This window comes from Danio rerio, chromosome 22, assembly GCF_049306965.1.
Source record: "Danio rerio strain Tuebingen ecotype United States chromosome 22, GRCz12tu, whole genome shotgun sequence".
Lineage (NCBI taxonomy): Eukaryota > Metazoa > Chordata > Actinopteri > Cypriniformes > Danionidae > Danio > Danio rerio.
In genome coordinates, this window is record NC_133197.1 from 24,293,024 (window position 1) to 24,313,460 (window position 20,437).

Sequence of the window (20,437 nt, forward strand, 5' to 3'; positions counted from 1 at the left end):
AACACTGATTTGTTGCTAATTAATAGCAATCCACAGTTTAGTGTTAGCATGTTGCTAATGAGCTGAATGTAAATGCATAATCATCTGTTGCATGTTTCTAACAAATTGGAAGTTAGATGCTAATATCATGAAAAAATGCCTGATGCTCACAAATATTAGGTAAACAGTGTTGTTCATTTCTATTGTATTTACTATTTCTTGTGTAATAAACCTGGAATTGTATGCTTTCTATAGCTTTTCTATGTATATTTGACATATAGTTTGATGGAACAGTCGTAGTTAAAAAGTCATACATAATTAAAACAGCCGTGTGTTAAAAGCATATTCCAAAAGTGTTAGCATGTTGCTAAGCTAACACCATGAAAATACACATAACTATTCCTCCCCATCAGTATACTTAGTCTGATAAACCTGTTGTAAAATTCAGCTGTTGTCGATTCATAGACAAATAGCTTTTGTTTTTCATTTGTGAGTTACTTTATAAATAAATGTCTGCTTAACACTTTTAGCTTGATTGCTACATTTTTAAACAGTTTCAGTCATCTTATAAATGTTTAGATTAGATAGTCATGAATAATTAAAACATTGCTGAATAATATTAATGACTAATTCATAATTTACCTTTTTAGTTTGGCTATGAGGGGCGTGTTCCTTTAAAAAGTGCCCGCCTCTTCTATGATGTCAGTGAGAAGGCTAGACGCATCATTGAGTCCTACTTCAAGCTCAACTCAACTTTGCATTTCTCCTACACTCATCTGGTGTGCCGGACTGCTATATCGGGTACAACACAACAATAACAACAATGTTATTACACATTAAATAAATATCATATCAGATATTTATACATATGTTGTATATACGTAATAATGTTAAAATTTTACTGTTAAAACTTTAATATTTATGTAATGTGCATGTCTTTAATATATTTTAAATAAACTACATTATTATTAAATTTATGTTTTAAGTAGATGTATCTAAATAATACTATATATTTAATCAATTATATTTATATAACTATATGTGAGTGTAATAAATACTATAAAACACTGGTCTCAAACCCAATACAAACCCAAATTGGAGGGCTGCAGCTCTGCAAAGTTTAGCTCCAACCACCTCCAACTCACACCTGCTTGATTATAACACCTTGATTATTTGGATCAGCTATGTTTGAGTACGGTTGGGGCAAAACTGTGCAGAGCTGCGGCCCTCCAGGAGTTTGAGACCTATGCTATAAAACACTAATTATAGTTTTGTTACAAACTAAATACTGAATTTATGTTCATTTATACATATTTTACTGATTATTTTCTTAGGTCAGCAAGACCACAGGAATGACCTCAGTCACCCCATTCATGCTGACAACTGTCTTCTTGACCCAGAGGCCAACGAATGCTGGAAGGAGCCTCCAGCGTACACTTACAGAGACTACAGGTAACAATCACCATAAAACTGATCCAGACTCTTCACATTACATTATTCACATTACAACTGCAAGCTGAATGTGGCCATTTTATGTTGAAGAATGTTTACTCTGTTTTCTCCTCTTTTCTCAGTGCCCTGCTGTATCTGAATGGTGATTTTGATGGTGGAGAATTCATCTTTACAGAAATGGATGCCAAGACGGTCACAGTAAGCAAAAATAAGCATCTCAGATCAAGTTTAAAGCAGTCATGAATTGAAAAATCTAAATTATTTTGATCCTTTGGCATATCAATTGTCATTGTACTATAGAACCATCCCGTAAATTTAGAATTTAAAACGTTCTTGTTACGTTAAAGACAGCTTATATTGAAGCCAGTCTGCTAAAAACGATAGGTTGTGCAATGTGCCATATTATTGTGTAACTGTGTGGCTAAACTCCACATTCACAGAATATCAACGCCCACTTCTACATCACTGTTTTTAGTCACGCCCACTGATTCACTGAATGTATGAATGTTTGTGCAAAAGCTGGTTATTATAACTCTAACCATCGTTACCTTTACATTTGTGTAACGGATTGATTTATACAACTGAGGACCTAGTTGAAAAGTTAAACCACCGTCTGCATTTAACAGTAAGGCTGTTTTTGCACCATTAGTCCGAATTAGCCTATTCAATCACAGAAAATGAGAATCATTCGATCGCTTTAATATGACATATTTAATAATCAAATCAAATAGTTATAATAATCAAATAATTATAGTATTTTATTTAGATTAATTTTAAGCTATCTCACGGCCCACCTGCAGGATCGCTGAGGCCCACTAGTGGGCCATGGTCCACTGGTTGAGAATCTCTGGTCTATACATACATGGCTGTTTGACACTATTCTCTGCACCCACCAAGTCTCTGCATCTAGTGATAAATGCGGAAGGTTTTTTCTACCATTTGGCGTGCGGTATCAGATTTTATTAAAACTACCGTCTAACTAGCAGTTTCTCACATCTAATATCTCGTTTGTCACGGGGGGCACGCATGAAATGTTTCTGAGTAAAAGTGAAGGTGCCAAATTGCAGTTAATAGTTCACAAATTAAGAATGAAACACCCGGAATTACATGATACTCGGAGGAAATGTGGATAGCATGACAGGAACATCCAAAAAGCAACTCATGTAAACACCTTCATCATTTTATTGTCTTAGTGTGGTTTATTCATAAACTAATTTCGAGAGGATCACGTGCTTATAATCACCACGGCTGGCTCCTTGTTAGCTCCGTAATCAGTCCTATTAGATGATTACGGAAGCATTATAAATAACCTGAGTTTTTCACTCCAGTTATCTTCGTCTTGAAGCTCCCCCCCTTTCCACCCCTACATCTTCCCACTTTTTCTGATCGGGCGACAGGGTGGCCCAGTGGCTAGCACTGTTGCCTCACAGCAAGAATACTGCCGGTCCAACCCATTGGGCCGGTTGGTGTTTCTGTGTGGAGTTTACATGTTCTCCCCGTGTTTGCTTGGGTTTTCCCCGGGTTCCCCGGTTTCCTCCCACCGTCCAAAAACATAAACCATAGCCAATCGACTAAAACAAATTATCACCCAATACAACCTGAGTTTACACTTCTCACGGTGACAAGCAGGGGAGTTCTCGAGACCTACCTGACCTCGAATTCCCCTCTCGCCTTTCTAACGGGAGGGAGCCCCGGGCTCGAGGATATTACGAGCTCAGGGCTCTCTCCCGGGACAGCATGCCAAATACGCTTTATTGATTATCAGGTAAGTGTGAACTCTTGAATTCAGATTAAGGCAAATAGTTTGATGACTGGTGTCCATTCAAACGTAGTTGCTGTCTATCTCCTCTGCCTCTGTATTTGTGTTGCCTCTGTGAAAATCAGCACGTGCACATAATGATACTTTTCATGCAAAAAGTATCTTTTCAAACTTTTCATACTTTCCCATCTAAACAAACCTGGACTCACCCACTTTCCTAACTTTTTTTAAACTAGAGGTGGGAAAACACCCTGCTGAGACAGGGGGTTTTGTGGCCCTTTAAGAGTTCACTTTTTATATGTTATTATTTTGATGTATACCCAGTATTTAATCATTTTTAGTCATCTTTTTGATGGATAAAGGCTGTCAAACACACACGCAAAAGCTTACATCAGTGGGCTGTTGTTCTTTCAAACTCTTAAGAAGATTTAAATATGCAAAACTGTTATCTGTTATTATTTTGATGTATAGCCAGTATTTAATCATTTTTAGTCATCTTTTTGATGGATGTAGGCTGTCAAACACACATGCAGAAGCTTACATCAGTGGGCTGTTGTTCTTTCAAACTCTTAAGAAGATTTAAATATGCAAAACTGTCAGCCAATAACATCAGTGGGCGTTTATTTCCGAGTCAACAATCTACTTCAAACAGTGTGTTCCAATGAGGGGGTTAAATACGACCACAATATAGCCTATTACTTCAAAACTACAAGCTGTTTTTTAATGTAAAAGTTTTCCTAATCTCTGAGATATACAAAATAGACAGACAAAGTAGTTCATAACTCTTTTAAGCTCTGTTTTGTCATCGCAGGCCTCGGTGAAGCCCAGATGTGGGCGCCTGGTGGGCTTTTCTTCGGGTGGAGAGAATCCACATGGTGTTCGGGCTGTCACTAGAGGGCAGAGGTGTGCCGTGGCTCTCTGGTTTACTTTAAACCCCCTCTACAGGGAGCTGGTGAGAAAACCTGATCACCACATTTACCACAGCCATGCACATCACTTTTCAGTTCACTAAATCATAAATATACGTTTGTAATATGGATAATTCATCAAAAATAAACATTCTGTCATCATTTCTTAAGTTTTTTTTCTTCTTTTTTTCTGTTAAGCACATTTGATGAATGCTAAAATTCTGTAGCCACTGTCTTCCATAGTATTTGTATTTCCTAGTAATTACAGGTTTCCATCATTCTGCAAAATATCTTCTTTTGTGCTCAACAGAAAAAAGAAAAGTTTAACAAAAAAACTCATAAACATTTGAAACCACTTCAGGAAAAGTACATTTTTTTTTTTTTTAAACTACCCCTTCAAGTCTCATGTCAGACTTTAGATGATAAAAGTGAACAACAATTGGACTAATAAATACTGCCAGTGTGCTACAATACTGTTAAAAATCATAATCGTTATGTTTATATTAATGTCTAATTTCTTATTTTATAAATGGTTAGAATATTAGTGTCTGAGATTCATCAGAGACTGTAGTTACACCGGTGTTTTGTCAAATATTTGCTTTAATGTAAATATTTTTATGTATATATGTTCATTTAACTAATTTCATGGCCATTAACAGAGCCACTTTTTACCACTAAGATTTGTAAGATTTAGATTAAAGCTTCAAATATAAAGGTATCAAGTACTTAATAATTTGGCCATATTTTACAATAAGGTTCAAATAGTTTTTTGATTCGTTAGTATTTACTAACATGAACTAAGAATTGACTATACCATGCTCATAAATAGCTGCATGAGTATAAGCTTGGTCCATTAAACAGTATTATATACATTACAACTTAACGAACCAATAATTAGAAGAGTGTTCTTATATAAGTGGAATTTTCCATTGTAAATTAAGCACAAGCCCCAAGCCTTAGATGCCCACAGACGTGTGATACTCATCAAAGAGTGCTGTCAAACCCCCAAACCACTTCCTATGTTCTCACTACACATACACATACATACACTAGCATGATGGCCAATGTGTTTAACACATTTCACCGACACTTCTTAAGCCTGGAATATTTCTACACATGCTAGTGACTTTTGACCCCTTTAGCTATAAACAAAGGTGTAACAATGTCTTTTCTGACTGTTATAAGGGTCTAAATTATATGTATATTTTTATATATAACAGATATAATTTAAGTCATAATGGGACATTGTGCTGTGAAAACTTATCAAAACATTTAACCTTTAATGTAAAATGATTATTTATTGACAGTAAAAAAAACAGCTTGTAATGAAATACTTAATGTTTAAAAGCTGAAAATGTGACTGAACATTAGTGGTCTTAGATGTGGTAAGGTGATGAAGAGGAAGTAGAACATTGACATGCTTCTGAAACAAACACACGTTCAGAAAGAACGTGAGCAATTTCTGTGTGGATTTTTTCCCACTAAGATTTGTAAGATTTAGATTACAGCTTTAAAAATAAAGGTATCAGGTACTTAATAATTTGGTCATACTTTACAATAAGATTCCATTAGTTTTTAATCTGTTAGTATTTACTAACCTGAACTAAAAATTAACAATGCTTGTACAATGATGGACACCAAATGGATGACAGAAAATTGAAACTAGAATGTACATTTTGCACCTGTGTGAGAGGATATTCCCCTCCATATGTGCAGGTGGAAGAAGTCGGTTTTGTCATTCTCAGTGATCGAAATAATGGTGGTATAAATAAACAACTTCACTTACTTTTTTCCTCTACCCGAGTAATCAAATGAATTACATCTCCATTATAATTACTGACCAAAAAAGGGGGCATAATATGATTGATATATAATTTTCCATTTTCTTTTGCTTACCTAAGTGTTTATCTTTCTACATCTGTCTCTTTCGGCCTGCTCTAGTGTGTGTTGCGGATTGAGGGGGGCACATGATGATTTTGCATAGCGTGTATGTAAGAATGAGACAACCACATAGCTGATGTTGATTGGGATGTGTGTAGGGGTGGGACAACCACATAACTGATGATGATTTGCTAAAAATGCAGGTGACACTTTCAAAAGGGTAGACAGAGAAACTATTACAGCAACCAAAGCTAGTAACTCCGTTACTAAATGTGAGAAATAACTAGTACCAACTAATTACTTTTTTAAGCAGCATGCCCAACACTGCTCATTCAACAAAGGGAAACTGGAACTAGTGCTGCACACATACAAACTGTAAATAAAGCAGTGTTTGTTTATCATTTTTACCATTTCACTTTTTTGTGTTCCATCTTGACGTCATTTGCTTAGTTTTGTCACTTCAGTTTTTATTTGTGCATTCTGATTTGTAGCTGAACAACTAAACATTTGGCTGTTATATATGCTATTACAGCATTCTTTCACCCATGACAGCATTCTAAATCAGGAAGACTCCCTCGATATGAGCCCAGTCACACGAAACAAAATTTCCCAGCTCTAAAATACCAAGACACCATTATAAGAGGCCTCTATCTGCTCAACATTGCATTACGTGCCATGGCCTTTAATGGTAATCACTGTATCTGCGTTAAGTGGTTGACAAAGGATCTTGATTTGTCAAGTCAGACCACTTCCAGTAATTAACAGTCTAATATTGACGATCTTGGGTCCATGTCCTGCATTGTTAGAAATGGTGTACAGTTATCAGATACACAGGCTTTTTCACAGAAGACTGTAATGAACTGTGTGCTGTGAGACATTGCCCTGGTCACCACTGTTGTAGATGCTGGTGATTTGTTGCACGGTGGCCTTGCAGTTGGTGTATATAATGCTCAACAGTTTCCACTTTGACATCAGTAAGCTGTGGAAGACACATACCTTGATAGCTCATCATTTGACCATGTGTGCACCACTTATGAAACATTCACTACAGCGCCACATGAAATACCCATGATGCATGTCTTTCACAGCACGTGTGTCCACAATTTATCCAACTTTTCCAATTTTAATAAAAGTCTTTTGATCAAATTGCAGGAAAGGCTTCAAGCAGACGAAGTGGTTCAGGCTCTGGATAATCAGCACATGTTTGAAGATGACCTTCGCATCAACCCAAAAGATGAATTATAGTCCATCTGCCAATGGAGGAAAGCACAGGGTTCTTTACATCTATACCTATTTATTTAAAGACCAGAATAACTTTATTTTGTTTACTGTTGTGATGTGTTTATTTTGTTTCTGGCTGTTTGCAAGAGTGTTATTATAATGTGTGAATATGAAAACCTCAGTTCGCATTGATAACCTTATAAAGCAAAGCAACCCAAGCTCATTCTGAATACGTACCCTTATATATGCTTCTGGAGAGCGCCAAATATGTCCCAGAAGGTACTTTTTTTCTTTTTTTTGCAGTTTTTGATATTGTAAATCTATCAGAGGCCGCTGTGTATGCTTTTTGTACGCTCAAATTTCTCTCACGAGTGCCATTCACACCTGCTCTTCTCGTGTAAATCCACCAGAGGCCGCTGTTGACTAGGGATGGTTAGTTTAAGCAAATTAGATGAACGCAATAATGCGTGTTGATGAAGGGAGTCACTCAACGCATGCGCCATACTGCGCGCTTTGCCTTCTATAAGCAACAAGAACAAACGTCTGACATCTCTGACGGTGTCTGTATCCCTCAAAGCTGTTAAGAATTACATATTTAGAGATGTTGTGACAATACGTATTTATGTGTGCCTTTGATGCACCCCTTGATGTTTTTTTTTTTTTTTATGTTTTTTTGTCGCAGCACCAGTGGCACTGGAATTAGGCACCAAAATTCATATGCTGATTTGGTCCGGTGCATACAGGTTTCAAGGTGTTTTAGTACCCAACCCTACTGTCGACTGACCGATCGATTGATCTACCCTTCTCCTAAATCCAACCGGTTGTGTTTTTTTCAAATGCATCAGACTTCCCTTAACCCAACCGAGTGTTTACAAAAGCAATTCAGAAAATGAAGTCCTTGATTTTTACCATGTTTTACCCTGTTATTTATTTGTTCATTTTATTTTTGTCTTACTAGCTTTCTGGAACCATTCTTCGCCACACTCAAACCCCGCCGTCTTCGCTTGGCTTCTTAAGTCCACCAACATACACGTCGAGCCACTGGACAAACTAGTAACAGCGGAAAAAAGCCGTCCACACATGGAGGTAAACGGTCAGCTGTTAATCGTGAAAAGGAACCGCGTCATAGCGTTCAGTAGCGTTCGTTTTAAAGACGGTATGCAGCCATACATTCCTCTGGCTACATATTTCGTGATCTCCAGAAATGTATATAGGGGGTACAATTTCAGAATGAGCCTATGTTGTTATAAAGTCAAGATGGAATAAGTAATGTCTTTACATTTTTTACGCAGACCATCATGATACAATTTTATGTTGGCTTTCAAAGAAACTAAATATCCTTTCATTTATATGCCTCAAAGTATGTTTTGATGTTTATTTTTATTAAGGCAAGACACTGCTGGTGCAAACTATGGTAAAAAAAAACTAATAGTTATACTTCCACAGCTGATTGATTACATTAAAAATAGAAATATGCACAAATTATGTACAATTCTGGCAAACATAATCCACAAATCTGATCTGATTGTTTAGCAACAGTTTTTGCCTACAGTGTGTCACCTGAAATGAAATGCACCATTCATACCACCAAAGACACTGTACAACATCATGAATCTGGATTTATTTTATATTCAAATCTATTTAATGAAACATAATCCTAGTTACATAATGAAAGACTATGAAAAGTGAGGTTTTGCACAGTTGTGTATTTACTGTACATTCTTCTGTGATATTAGCATACAGTAGCTGTCAGTTTTCTAATAGTGCACTGTGATTTCGTTTACCACAATGCTTTCAGATTAGCTAATTTATACCGTTTACAAATGACCTGACTCAAGCTATGGTGTTATTTGATCATAGACGTCAGCATTTAATATTAGTAACCTTTTTAATAAAAGATGATATTTGTTCCTGTTTCAAGGAATTTGATCTTAAATGTGGCATATCTGAATTGTCCTTTCCTTTCAAATTCATTGACTCGTGTGTTACGTGTATCTCTGGTTGCCTCAGATCCTGTTGAGTTTGAACAAAAAAGAACGACGGCCACTTTTATTCACTGATGTTTTCCTACATGAGTATTTAAGTCTGGTTTTACTGTCTGTAATGCACATGATGATTATGATGTGTATTTGAAATTAAAAAACTGATTTGTCCTTAATTGATTTCATAGGGTTCTTTATTTATTTTGGTAATGTTTTAATACTTTGCTTTTAAACTAGATTCAAAAAAGGATAGAAAATATACATGGAATTAAATTAGTCATGAGTTTCAGTGGTTAAACCTTGTGACATTTTAGCAGTGCAGAGCTTAGTAGTTTTTATTATTATTATTATTATTATTATTATTATTATTATTATCATCACCAAACAAATTCCACACAAGGACATGGTGGCTCAGTGGTTAGCACTGTCGCCTCACAGCAACTATATTTTGCCATAGTTGGTGAATGGTGTGCATGGGTGTTTTATAGTACTGTGTGACTGCTTAAAATATATTTTATTCATTCTTCTGTGGTGACCCCTGAAAAAAAAGGTACTAAGCCGAAGGAAAACGAACGAATGAATGAATGTTTGCGAAATGCTTCGTTTAAATAAAGAGTGAGGTATTTTTTTGTGTGTGTGTTTCTTTGTTCTTCATACTGTAGTATGCACACTACCAACATACAAAACAAAACTTTAACATCCACTTTGACTTGTTTGGATTTCAACCTGTCAGAGTTCTCAGCAAATTATGCCCAAAAGTCTGCAATGTCAAAACAAAACTCCTTCAGGGGCTCAAAATGTACACATAAAACACCTTGGGTTGGATAGTGTCACACAACCAGCGATCGCTTCCCAGAGGATCGCTGGTTTTCACATGAACTCTCAGGACTTCCGCATTTCCCAGGACTACATTTTCATACATGCACTGCTCCCATACACGCACGTCTGTTCATTCATCAATCCTGATTGCATCACCAGCTGAGCCTTGTTCACAGACTGATTTCACGCCATTCATAAGCCACTCTCTCACGCTACCAGTGGGCCGAGTCTTGTTTTCCCAGTGTGACAATACAACGCGTTTCTCTGTTTTGTTTCTCCGTGTCTAGACCCTAGCCTTGTACCCTTGTTATCCTGCTTAGCCGCCTGCCTTTCGACCTTTTGCCTGTTATATTGACGACGATTCTGGACTGCCTTAACATACCTGTTTGCACCTGATTTGACCATTGCTTGCCTGATATTTGAATAAACTGCATATTGGATCTTACCTCCTGTTGTCTCCTGTCACTCCACCCCAGTCGTGGTAACAGATAGGGGTAATACATATAACATATTAAGACAAAATGTCAAAGATTTTAACTTTATATACATTTAGAGTGACAATAGATTTGTTAGATTTGTGTGTGTATATTTTATTTGTAAACACACACACACACGCACGCACGCGCACACACACACACTCATATATATATATATATATATATATATTCACATATATAGAGTTGAAGTCAGAATTATTAGCCATTATTAGTGATTTCCAAAAAATTATTAGAATGACCATATTTTATCCATAACCTATTAAAAAAATAGTAGTTAATAGTTACATTTAAAAAAACAACATGCAAATAAAAAGCCATTAGCTTTTCCATTTTTTGCCACCCCTGAGGTGATTATGTAACATTAAAAACACAGCACATTGATTTTATGGCACTAGGTTAAACTTTCTGACACCTTTACGGCACTCATGTACATTAAAAATAAATACAGGCCACAATTGAATGAAGGATGGTCTCAGAGTGGCGTTCTTCAAAGTTAATTGATGAATAGACTAAGGACTATTGATATATGTGCACCGGTGTGTGCTAGGTTTATATATTTATAAACACCTTAGAAATATTGCGGCTCGCGAGTCACTGCATTGTTATTGATGGAGTCACGGGCTGAAAAGTTTGGGAACCCCCTGCACTAAATTATCGCCTCAGTCCTCTTTAAATTTGATAAGAAAAGGCAGCAGAATTCCGCTCCTGTCTGTCTTTATTTTTCATTTGATTAGCAAACCACACATGTGCCGATAATAAGATGTGTTAGAGCCATAAAGAGCACTAGAGATTTGTCTTTTTATTTTTGTAATATTTTTCTATATTGTTTGTATAGGGATGCAAAGTTAGTGCCATTTGATGCAGTATTTAATATTATTATTTGTGATATTATGGTGTGTGCATGACGTTTTATGTGTTCAGTGGTGCTATACGTCATATGTATGCGTAAGCATCTGGAAAAAATGATCAGAAAGAAGGAAGGGGCTTGATGATAGACAGTCTTTTGACCGTTTTAAAATCATATTTATTTCGAAACTTGATAAAGTGTACATAGTTCTTTTGTTTGTATTTTGATTATTGTTGTTCTTGACAAACAAAAAAGTAAACTGTTACATTGCAAGTTTTTGGTTTTGCGCGTCAAATCCTTTGTTTCGAGCCCCTATGGAAATGGTGAAGAACTTGAAGAATTAGATCGCCATTACACTAAAGTCAAAAGACTTCTTCGCATTGGAGCAACGCGACGTGGAAACTGGATTACTGAGACTGAGGCTGCAGTTGTTATATAAAAGGATTTGTTGAGATTACGGACATTTTTTCACGTGCATACGGAGCAAACTCCACGTGAAACTTATTGCGGAAAACAAAAGTGAAAGTAAGTTCGTCTTGGAATATTTTGAACATAAAGACTTTTAAACTTGCTCCTGCAGTTTGAAACTTTTTTACAACGTAAGGGATACTTTTTCTGCTGCATTTTGCAAGTATTTGCTCCCAAATTATTGTGGAATTATGGAGGATGCAAGTGAAACTGCTGACTCGGATAAAGATGGCCACAAGAGGGCGGTCAAGTACACACATAAAGCGCTGGAGGAGCGTTTTAACAGACTTGTTAATTCAAGAAAGTCAAAGATGGCTCAAATTACCATTCATATGAATGAAATTGAGAAATTAAAAGAAAATGATGAAAATGTAGAAAAGATAGAAAAAGAAGTACTTGCAAAGCTTACAACATTGTATCAGGAATTCATTGAAATAAATGATAACATGCAAGAGCTGTTGCTGGATGAAGAAAAGGAAGATGATAAGCGTGTTTGGTTTGAACCCAAGTCATCAAAAATCAGGGAATTTTTTCTGGCTACTGAACAGTGGATTGGAAGGGTAAAGGATGCAAGTGCTGCAAAAAATGATGACATTGAACCAGGTGACAGTGTTTCAGAAGTTGCTATGACAGTGAGAAAAAAGAGCAGAGTGGGTTCATCAGCTGGACGTTCTATTGCATCTTCAGCCACCAGTTCAAGTTCAATTCTACGGATGAAAGAGGAAGCAGAAAAAGCAGCTCTGTTGGCCAAAGCTGCTTCTTTAAAAAAGAAACAAGCTTTGCAACTAGAAGAGATGAACTTGAAAGTTAAAATGGAGGAATTAGAGCTACAAACAGCAATTGCCATTTCTGATGCAAAATTAAAAGTGTACGATGAACGTGAAAATATCACTGAATCAAAGCAAGAAAATTTTCAACCAAAGCAAGCAGTGGATCAGAGAAGATCCGGGTTTAAGCAAGATTCCGATGAGGAAAATTCTGACGCTGAGCTTACAACTAGACAAAAACGACAGCCTGTTGCCCAGACTGTCAGCCAGAATGTTCCAAAAAGTGAAAATTCAGACGACGGTGTGTTTCAAATAATGAGGAGGCAAAATGACATCACTCAAATGTTGGTAAAGCAACAAAATCTATCTCAGTTACCCCAAAGAGATGTCCCAGTCTTCTTTGGCGATCCTCTTAACTTCAGATCATTTATGCGAGCCTTTGATAATGCCATAGACAGTAAGACTGAGAATGCTAAGGACAAGCTGTTCTACTTGGAGCAATACACCAGCAGTGAACCACAAGACCTGGTAAGGAGCTGTGGACATATGAACGCTGAAAATGGATATAAAGAGGCAAGAAGATTACTAAAACATCATTACGGAGATGAACTTAAAATTGCTTCAGCATACATTGAAAAGGCAATGCAATGGCCTCAGATTAAATCAGAGGATGGGAAGATGCTTAGTGCATATGCACTTTTCTTGACTGGATGCCACAATGTAATGCAGGAGGTGGATTATATGGCTGAAATGGATAACCCAACTAACATGAGGGCTATCATCTCCAAACTCCCCTACAAAATGAGAGAGAGTTGGAGAAATGTTGCATATGACATTCATGAAAGAGTAGGCAGAAGAGCTCGGTTTTCAGACTTGGTGGCATATATTGATCGCCAAGCCAAAGTAAAAAATGACCCCTTGTTTGGAGACATTCAAGAGTTAACTGACACAAATGTTGGGAAGAAAATCAAATCTCTTGACTTGAAGTACAAAAAGGCTAGTCCTAAAGGAAGTAGCTTTGTCACAAGTGTCTGTACTGAAGGAAAGAAGCAAGTTGACATGAAGAAAGAAACAAAATCTCTACGTGAACAAACATCTTGCGTTACATGCACATTCTGTCAAAAGAACCATGATTTAAATTCGTGTTTCACATTTAAGGAGCAAGCACACAAAGACAAAATTGAGTTTTTGAAAACAAAAGGACTGTGCTTTGGATGTCTCACAAAGGGGCATTTAAGCAAAAGCTGTAAGAAAAGACTTACATGTCACGAATGTTCCAAGATGCACCCAAGCATTTTGCACATTTATATGGAGAACAGTACCAAATCTAGCAGCTGTGATGAGAATGACGCCAAAATAACAGCATCTTCAACAGACCATGAAACTTGTGGATACACTGGGGCCGGTAACAGTGAATGCATCCTAGCTATAGTCCCAGTGAAGATCAAGTCTAAGAAATGTGACAAGGTAGTAAAGACTTATGCCTTTATTGACCCAGGAAGCTCTGCAACGTTTTGCACCGAGGCATTAATGAGAGATTTAAACTTGAAAGGCAGAAAGACAGAGATTCTTCTTCGCACTATGGGACAAGAAAAATCTGTGTACAGCAATATTCTGTCAGATTTGGAAATATGTGGCTTGGAGTGTGACAACTACATGGAACTTCCTAGAGTGTTCACTCAAAAAGAGATACCAGTGAAACATGAGAATATCCCTCAACAAAGGGATCTAGAAAAATGGCCCTATCTGGATCAAGTTAAACTCCCTCATCTCAAAGCAGAAATAGGTGTGCTGATTGGTGCCAATGTGCATAAAGCAATAGAACCATGGCAAGTGATAAATAGTGAAGGAAACGGACCTTATGCTATCAGGACAGCATTAGGATGGATAGTTAATGGGCCTCTGCGAACTGACGAGAGCACAGAATTAGAGTATGGTAAAACTTCAAGTTTCACTGTAAACAGGATTTCAGTTGCGGACATTGAAACTTTGTTGGTAGAGCAGTTCAATGCAGACTTCCCTGAACGTAATTACTGTGACAAAACAGAAATGTCACGAGAAGACCAGAAATTCATGCAATCTGTTGAGCAGTCAATTCAGTATAATGATGGACATTATTGTATTGGATTGCCCTTCAAAAATGATCCAGCAAGGCTACCCAAAAACAGATGCATAGCAGAACAAAGAGCTAAAGGCCTTAAAAGAAAGCTCTGTAAAAACCCAGAGTTCTACAAAGACTACAATGCTTTTATGACAGACATAATTAAAAAAGGCTATGCCGAAAAAGTGCCTCTAAAACAATTGGAATGCCCATCCAAAGTGTGGTATATCCCACATCATGGCATATATCACCCGAAAAAGAACAAACTAAGAGTTGTCTTTGACTGCACAGCAACTTACCAGAACTTCTCACTGAATAGTCAACTAATGCAGGGACCTGACCTGACCAACACCCTCATAGGTGTACTGAACCGCTTCAGACAGAAGCCAGTTGCTATCATGGCAGACATCGAATCAATGTTCTACCAAGTGAGAGTCCCTGAAGCTGATGCAGATCTTTTGAGATTTTTGTGGTGGCCAGAAGGAGATCTTAGTAAGCCCATGGCGGAATACAGAATGAAAGTTCACCTGTTTGGGGCAACTTCGTCTCCCAGTTGTGCATGTTTTGCATTACGAAAGACTGCAATGGATGAAAAAACAGAAGGAACAGCAGAAGCGATCAATACTATTCTGCAAAACTTTTACATGGATGATTGTTTAAAATCTGTGGCATCTGAGGATGCAGCAATCCAACTAGCACAAAGTCTCATGTCTGTGTGCTCTAAAGGTGAATTCCACTTGACAAAGTGGGTGAGTAATAGCAGGTCAGTTCTGTTATCACTGCCAGAAAAGGAACGATCCAAAGAAGTCAAGGACTTAGATTTCAACAAAAACAACCTGCCGGTTGAAAGGGCTTTGGGAATACGGTGGTGCACGGAAACAGATACATTCAGGTTTGCCCTAAATGTACAAGAAAGACCTACTACCAGAAGAGGAATACTTTCTGTAGTGAGCTCCATATTTGATCCTCTTGGTCTTGTTGCACCCTGCATTCTCCCAGCGAAACTCATTCTGAGACAGCTGTGCAAAGACAAGTTGGGCTGGGACCAGGATATTCCAGAAAAACAAGCACAAAAATGGTTGCTATGGAAAAAAAGAGATTGAAAATTTGTCAAGCTTCAGTGTGAGTAGATGCTTCAAGCCAACCGACTTTGGACCTACCATGTCTGCTCAACTGCATCATTTCGCAGACGCAAGTGAGAATGGCTATGGTACAGCATCCTACCTGCTAATATCAAATGAGCATGGAGAAAAGCACTGTTCATTCGTAATGGGTAAATCCAGAGTCGCGCCACTGAAACAGATAACAATCCCTAGAATGGAGTTGACTGCAGCCGTTGTTGCAGCAAAAATGGACAGAATGTTAAAGCAAGAGCTACAGCTGCAGCTTGAAGACTCTGTGTTTTGGACTGATAGCCTTACAGTACTGCAGTGCATTGAGAATGAAGCCTCACGCTTTAAAACATTCGTTGCCAACAGGGTTTCCTTCATCAGAGAAGCTTCTGAGCCCTCACAGTGGAAATATGTTGGTACATCATTACATCCAGCAATCCTTGATAAGAGGCATCACATGACTTGGTTAATTCTGAAGGATATACATCACAACACAGGCCATAGTGGCAGAAATCAGATTCTTTCAAACCTCCGAAGTAAATTCTGGGTTGTAGCTGCCAATACAGCCATAAGAAAGCTGATCTCCAAATGCACAGTATGTCGAAGGTTACATGCAAAAGTCAACGACCAGAAAATGGCAGATCTACCAAAAGATTGTGTTGTGCCAGATAATCCACCTTTTACACACACGGGTGTGGATTATTTTGGTCCATTCCTAATAAAACGAGGACGAAGCTTGGTGAAAAGGTATGGAGTGCTGTTTACATGTCTAACTGTGAGAGCCGTTCATATTGAAGTGGCCAACAGCCTTGATACTTCATCGTGCATAAATGCCATACGGCGCTTCATCTGCAGAAGAGGGCAGGTATCTACGATTCGTTCGGACAATGGTACAAACTTCATTGGGGCTGAAAGGGAGCTTAAAGAAGCTATGCGAGACTTAGATCAGTCTAAAATAGCTGAGTCCCTTGTCCGAAAGGGAATTAAGTGGATTTTTAATACTCCAGCAGCATCCCATCAAGGTGGAGTATGGGAAAGACAAATACGCACAGTTCGAAAGGTTTTGAACTCAGTGTTAAACCAGCAGGTATTGGATGATGAAGGACTTTACACAGTTTTGTGTGAGGTTGAAGCGATTATTAATGACAGGCCACTAACTAATGCATCGGATGACCCAAACGACTTAGAGCCTTTGACTCCAAATCATCTCCTGATTATGAAAAGACAACCAGTCATGCCTCCAGGAGTGTTTGTAAAAGAGGACTGTTATTCACGCAGAAGATGGAGACAGGTTCAATATATGGCAGACCTCTTCTGGTCTAGATGGACAAAGGAATACCTGCCGTTACTGCAGGAATGACAAAAGTGGCAGAAACTGAAACGAAATTTGGTACCTGGAGACATTGTTCTCATTGTTGATCATTCTGCCCCCAGAAATTCTTGGATTATGGGTAGAATTCTGAAGACCACACCCGATGCTTCTGGTATTGTTCGACGTGCTTGTGTTCAGACAAAGACTTGTCAGTTGGATAGACCAGTAACGAAACTTTGCTTATTGCAAGAAGCAGAAAAGGATTAAGAATTTGCTTTAAGAAAGTAAATATAAACAGTGGACTTTTCAAAAAGACTGTTTAAGGAAGGGGAACTATTTATGGCTCCATTTAAGCATTTGAAAAAGATAATTGTTATGCATCAGGCATAGACAATTAGGGGCCGGAATGTTAGAGCCATAAAGAGCACTAGAGATTTGTCTTTTTATTTTTGTAATATTTTTCTATAATATTGTATTGTTTGTATAGGGATGCAAAGTTAGTGCCATTTGATGCAGTATTTAATATTATTATTTGTGATATTATGGTGTGTGCATGACGTTTTATGTGTTCAGTGGTGCTATACGTCATATGTATGTGTAAGCATCTGGAAAAAATGATCAGAAAGAAGGAAGGGGCTTGATGATAGACAGTCTTTTGACCGTTTTAAAATCATATTTATTTCGAAACTTGATAAAGTGTACATAGTTCTTTTGTTTGTATTTTGATTATTGTTGTTCTTGACAAACAAAAAAGTAAACTGTTACATTGCAAGTTTTTGGTTTTGCGCGTCAAATCCTTTGTTTCGAGCCCCTATGGAAATGGTGAAGAACTTGAAGAATTAGATCGCCATTACAAGATGTATTTATCTATAAATTGTTATAACATCTCCTTTTTTACAGTTCTTTGCACACTTGTATCACTTATACCCCAATGTCATGGAGGAGCAATCAGGTTTCCCGTCTGCTGTTACCTCATCGCTCACCACATGACATCTGTTTTCTTTAATGAACTCTTAAAAAACATTTCTGTATTTTTATTTCAAAATGAAGTACCGATATAAAGCACACCACAGTGCATGTGGCATTACCTAGTGCATGCAGAAAGTATTTATAGCGCTTTACTTTTCCACATTTTATTTTGTTACAGCCTTATTCGAAAATGGATTCAATTAGTTTATTTCCTCAAAATTCTACACACAATACCTCACAATGGCAATGTGAAAAAAGGATTTTTTAAAATTATTGCGAATTTATTAAAATTAAAAGCTCCAGTGTTTATCTGTGAAGAGAGGAGAACCTTACAGAAGGACAACTATCTGTGCAGCAATCCAACAATCAGGCCTGTATGGTGGATTGGCCAGACGGAAGCCACTCCCTGCCTGAAATTTGGCAAAAGAAATCTGAAGGACTCTCAGATCATAAGAAACAAAATTCTCTGGTCTGATGAGATCAAACTTGAACATTTTGGAGTGAATGCCAGGCGTTACGTTTGGAGAAAACCAGGCACCGCTCATCAACAGGCTAATACCATCCCTGCAGTGAAGCATGGTGGTGGCAGCATCATGCTGTAGGGATGTTTTTCAGCAGCAGGAACTAGAAGACTAGTCAGGATAGAGGGAAATATGAATGCAGTAATGTACAGAAACATCCTGAATGAAAACCTACTTCAGAGTGCTTTTAACCTCAGACTGGGGCGACATCTTCAAGCAGGACAATGACCGCCAAAATATCAATGGAGTGGCTTCGCAAAAACTTCGCAAATGTCTTTGAGTGGCCCAGCCAGAGCCCAGACCTAAAACCTATTGAACATCTTTGGAGAGATCTGAAAATGGCTGTACACCATTGTTTCCCATCCATACTAAGGGCTTGAGAGGTACTGCAAAGAGGAATGGACAAAAACTCCCAAAGACAGGTGTGCCAAGCTTGTGGCATCATATTCAAAAAGACTTGAGGCTGTAATTGCTGCCAAATGTGCATCAACAAAGTAATGAGCAAAGGCTGTGAATACTTCTGTACAAGGGATTTTTCAGGTTTTTTGTTTTTGAATAAATTTGCAACAATTAAAAAAAAAATAATCCACCGGTCATTATGGGGTATTGTGTGTAGAATTTTGAGGAAATAAATTAATTTAATCCATTTTGGAATAAGGCTGAAATATTGAAATATAAAAAATGTGGAAAAAGTGAAGCGCTTCGAATACTTTCCGGATGCACTGTATATCATACATTCATGCTCAGAAATGAATAAACACAGTGAAAGAACCTCTCGGTGTTAACTGGCAGAGTCACTGACAGAGCTAGAAACATCATGTGTTGTCTTGTATTAAGAAAAATCCTATTTATTATTATGATTTAGATAATGAAATATGTGAATTAGCCATTAGGTTTATTCCGTGTATTTAGAAAAGTGGCAGTTTTATTTATTTAATATATGGTAACAAAAATGTACTCGAAAAAAGAAAGTGGTTTGTACTACAGTAAACAGGTGTGTTGAGCCTATTTAGCTCATGAAGAACTCAAATGACTATGCCTGTCAATACATTCGTTTATTTTTCAGCTTAGTCCCTTTATTATTCAGGAGTCGTCACAGCAAAATGAACCGCCAACTTATTCAGTATATGTTTTATGCAGTGGATACCCTTCCAGCTGCAACCCAATACTGGGAAACACCCATACACTATACTCTCATTTACACACATACACTACAGACAATCTAGCTTACCAAATTCACCTATAGCACAGTTTTTAGACATGTGGGGGAAACCGAAGCACAGGGAGGCAACATGTAAACCACACAGAAATGTCAACTGGCCCAGCCTAGGCTTAGACCAGCGATCTTCTTGCTGAGAGGTGACAGTGCTACCCACTGCACCACCCATTATATTAGGATCCGAGCAACCCAAAATGAAAATCCTAAAAATAGCCCCTGATGCCTGCTATTTTCCAGTTGTAGATCTTGTTTTTCACATAATGCGTTTTATGTAAGCCATTTATGAAATCATTTGGTTTGCTTGAATAAGGTACAGCAGACATTAGCTATTACAGGAAGATTTTTGAGACCTATGCAAAAGTGTGACCACACAGGAAACTGTTTAGATATCTGTACCTTTAACACTTCAGGGCTTGCATGTGCTTGAAGACCCCAGCCGTTTTTGTTGATTTATAATTTAATACCTTTTTTTTCTTCTAACATTTACTCTAAATGGGTTTAATGTTTGATGCCTACTTTAAGCACGACTTAGGCATGGATCGATTGTTCGCTAGAATCCTTTTTTTTTATCACAGGTAAGTTATTTTCTATTAAGAGGCTTTGAAATTATTTTTTTTTCAAAG

At 37.6% G+C, this 20,437-nt stretch overlaps 1 protein-coding gene across 2 annotated transcripts in view; it reads left to right on the plus strand.

The window, feature by feature from the left end:
• p3h2 (prolyl 3-hydroxylase 2) overlaps nucleotides 1-9,807 on the plus strand; it is a 91,952-nt gene extending 82,145 nt beyond the window's left edge. For both annotated transcript variants that reach the window (XM_073937883.1, XM_003201065.6), the window contains 5 exons: nucleotides 630-780; nucleotides 1,314-1,431; nucleotides 1,554-1,629; nucleotides 4,002-4,142; nucleotides 7,132-9,807. In XM_073937883.1, the coding sequence (XP_073793984.1) occupies nucleotides 630-780; nucleotides 1,314-1,431; nucleotides 1,554-1,629; nucleotides 4,002-4,142; nucleotides 7,132-7,224 (579 nt within the window). In that variant the 3' untranslated portion in view covers nucleotides 7,225-9,807. The remainder of the gene's footprint in view (nucleotides 1-629; nucleotides 781-1,313; nucleotides 1,432-1,553; nucleotides 1,630-4,001; nucleotides 4,143-7,131) is intronic.
• The last annotated feature ends 10,630 nt before the right edge of the window (nucleotides 9,808-20,437 follow it).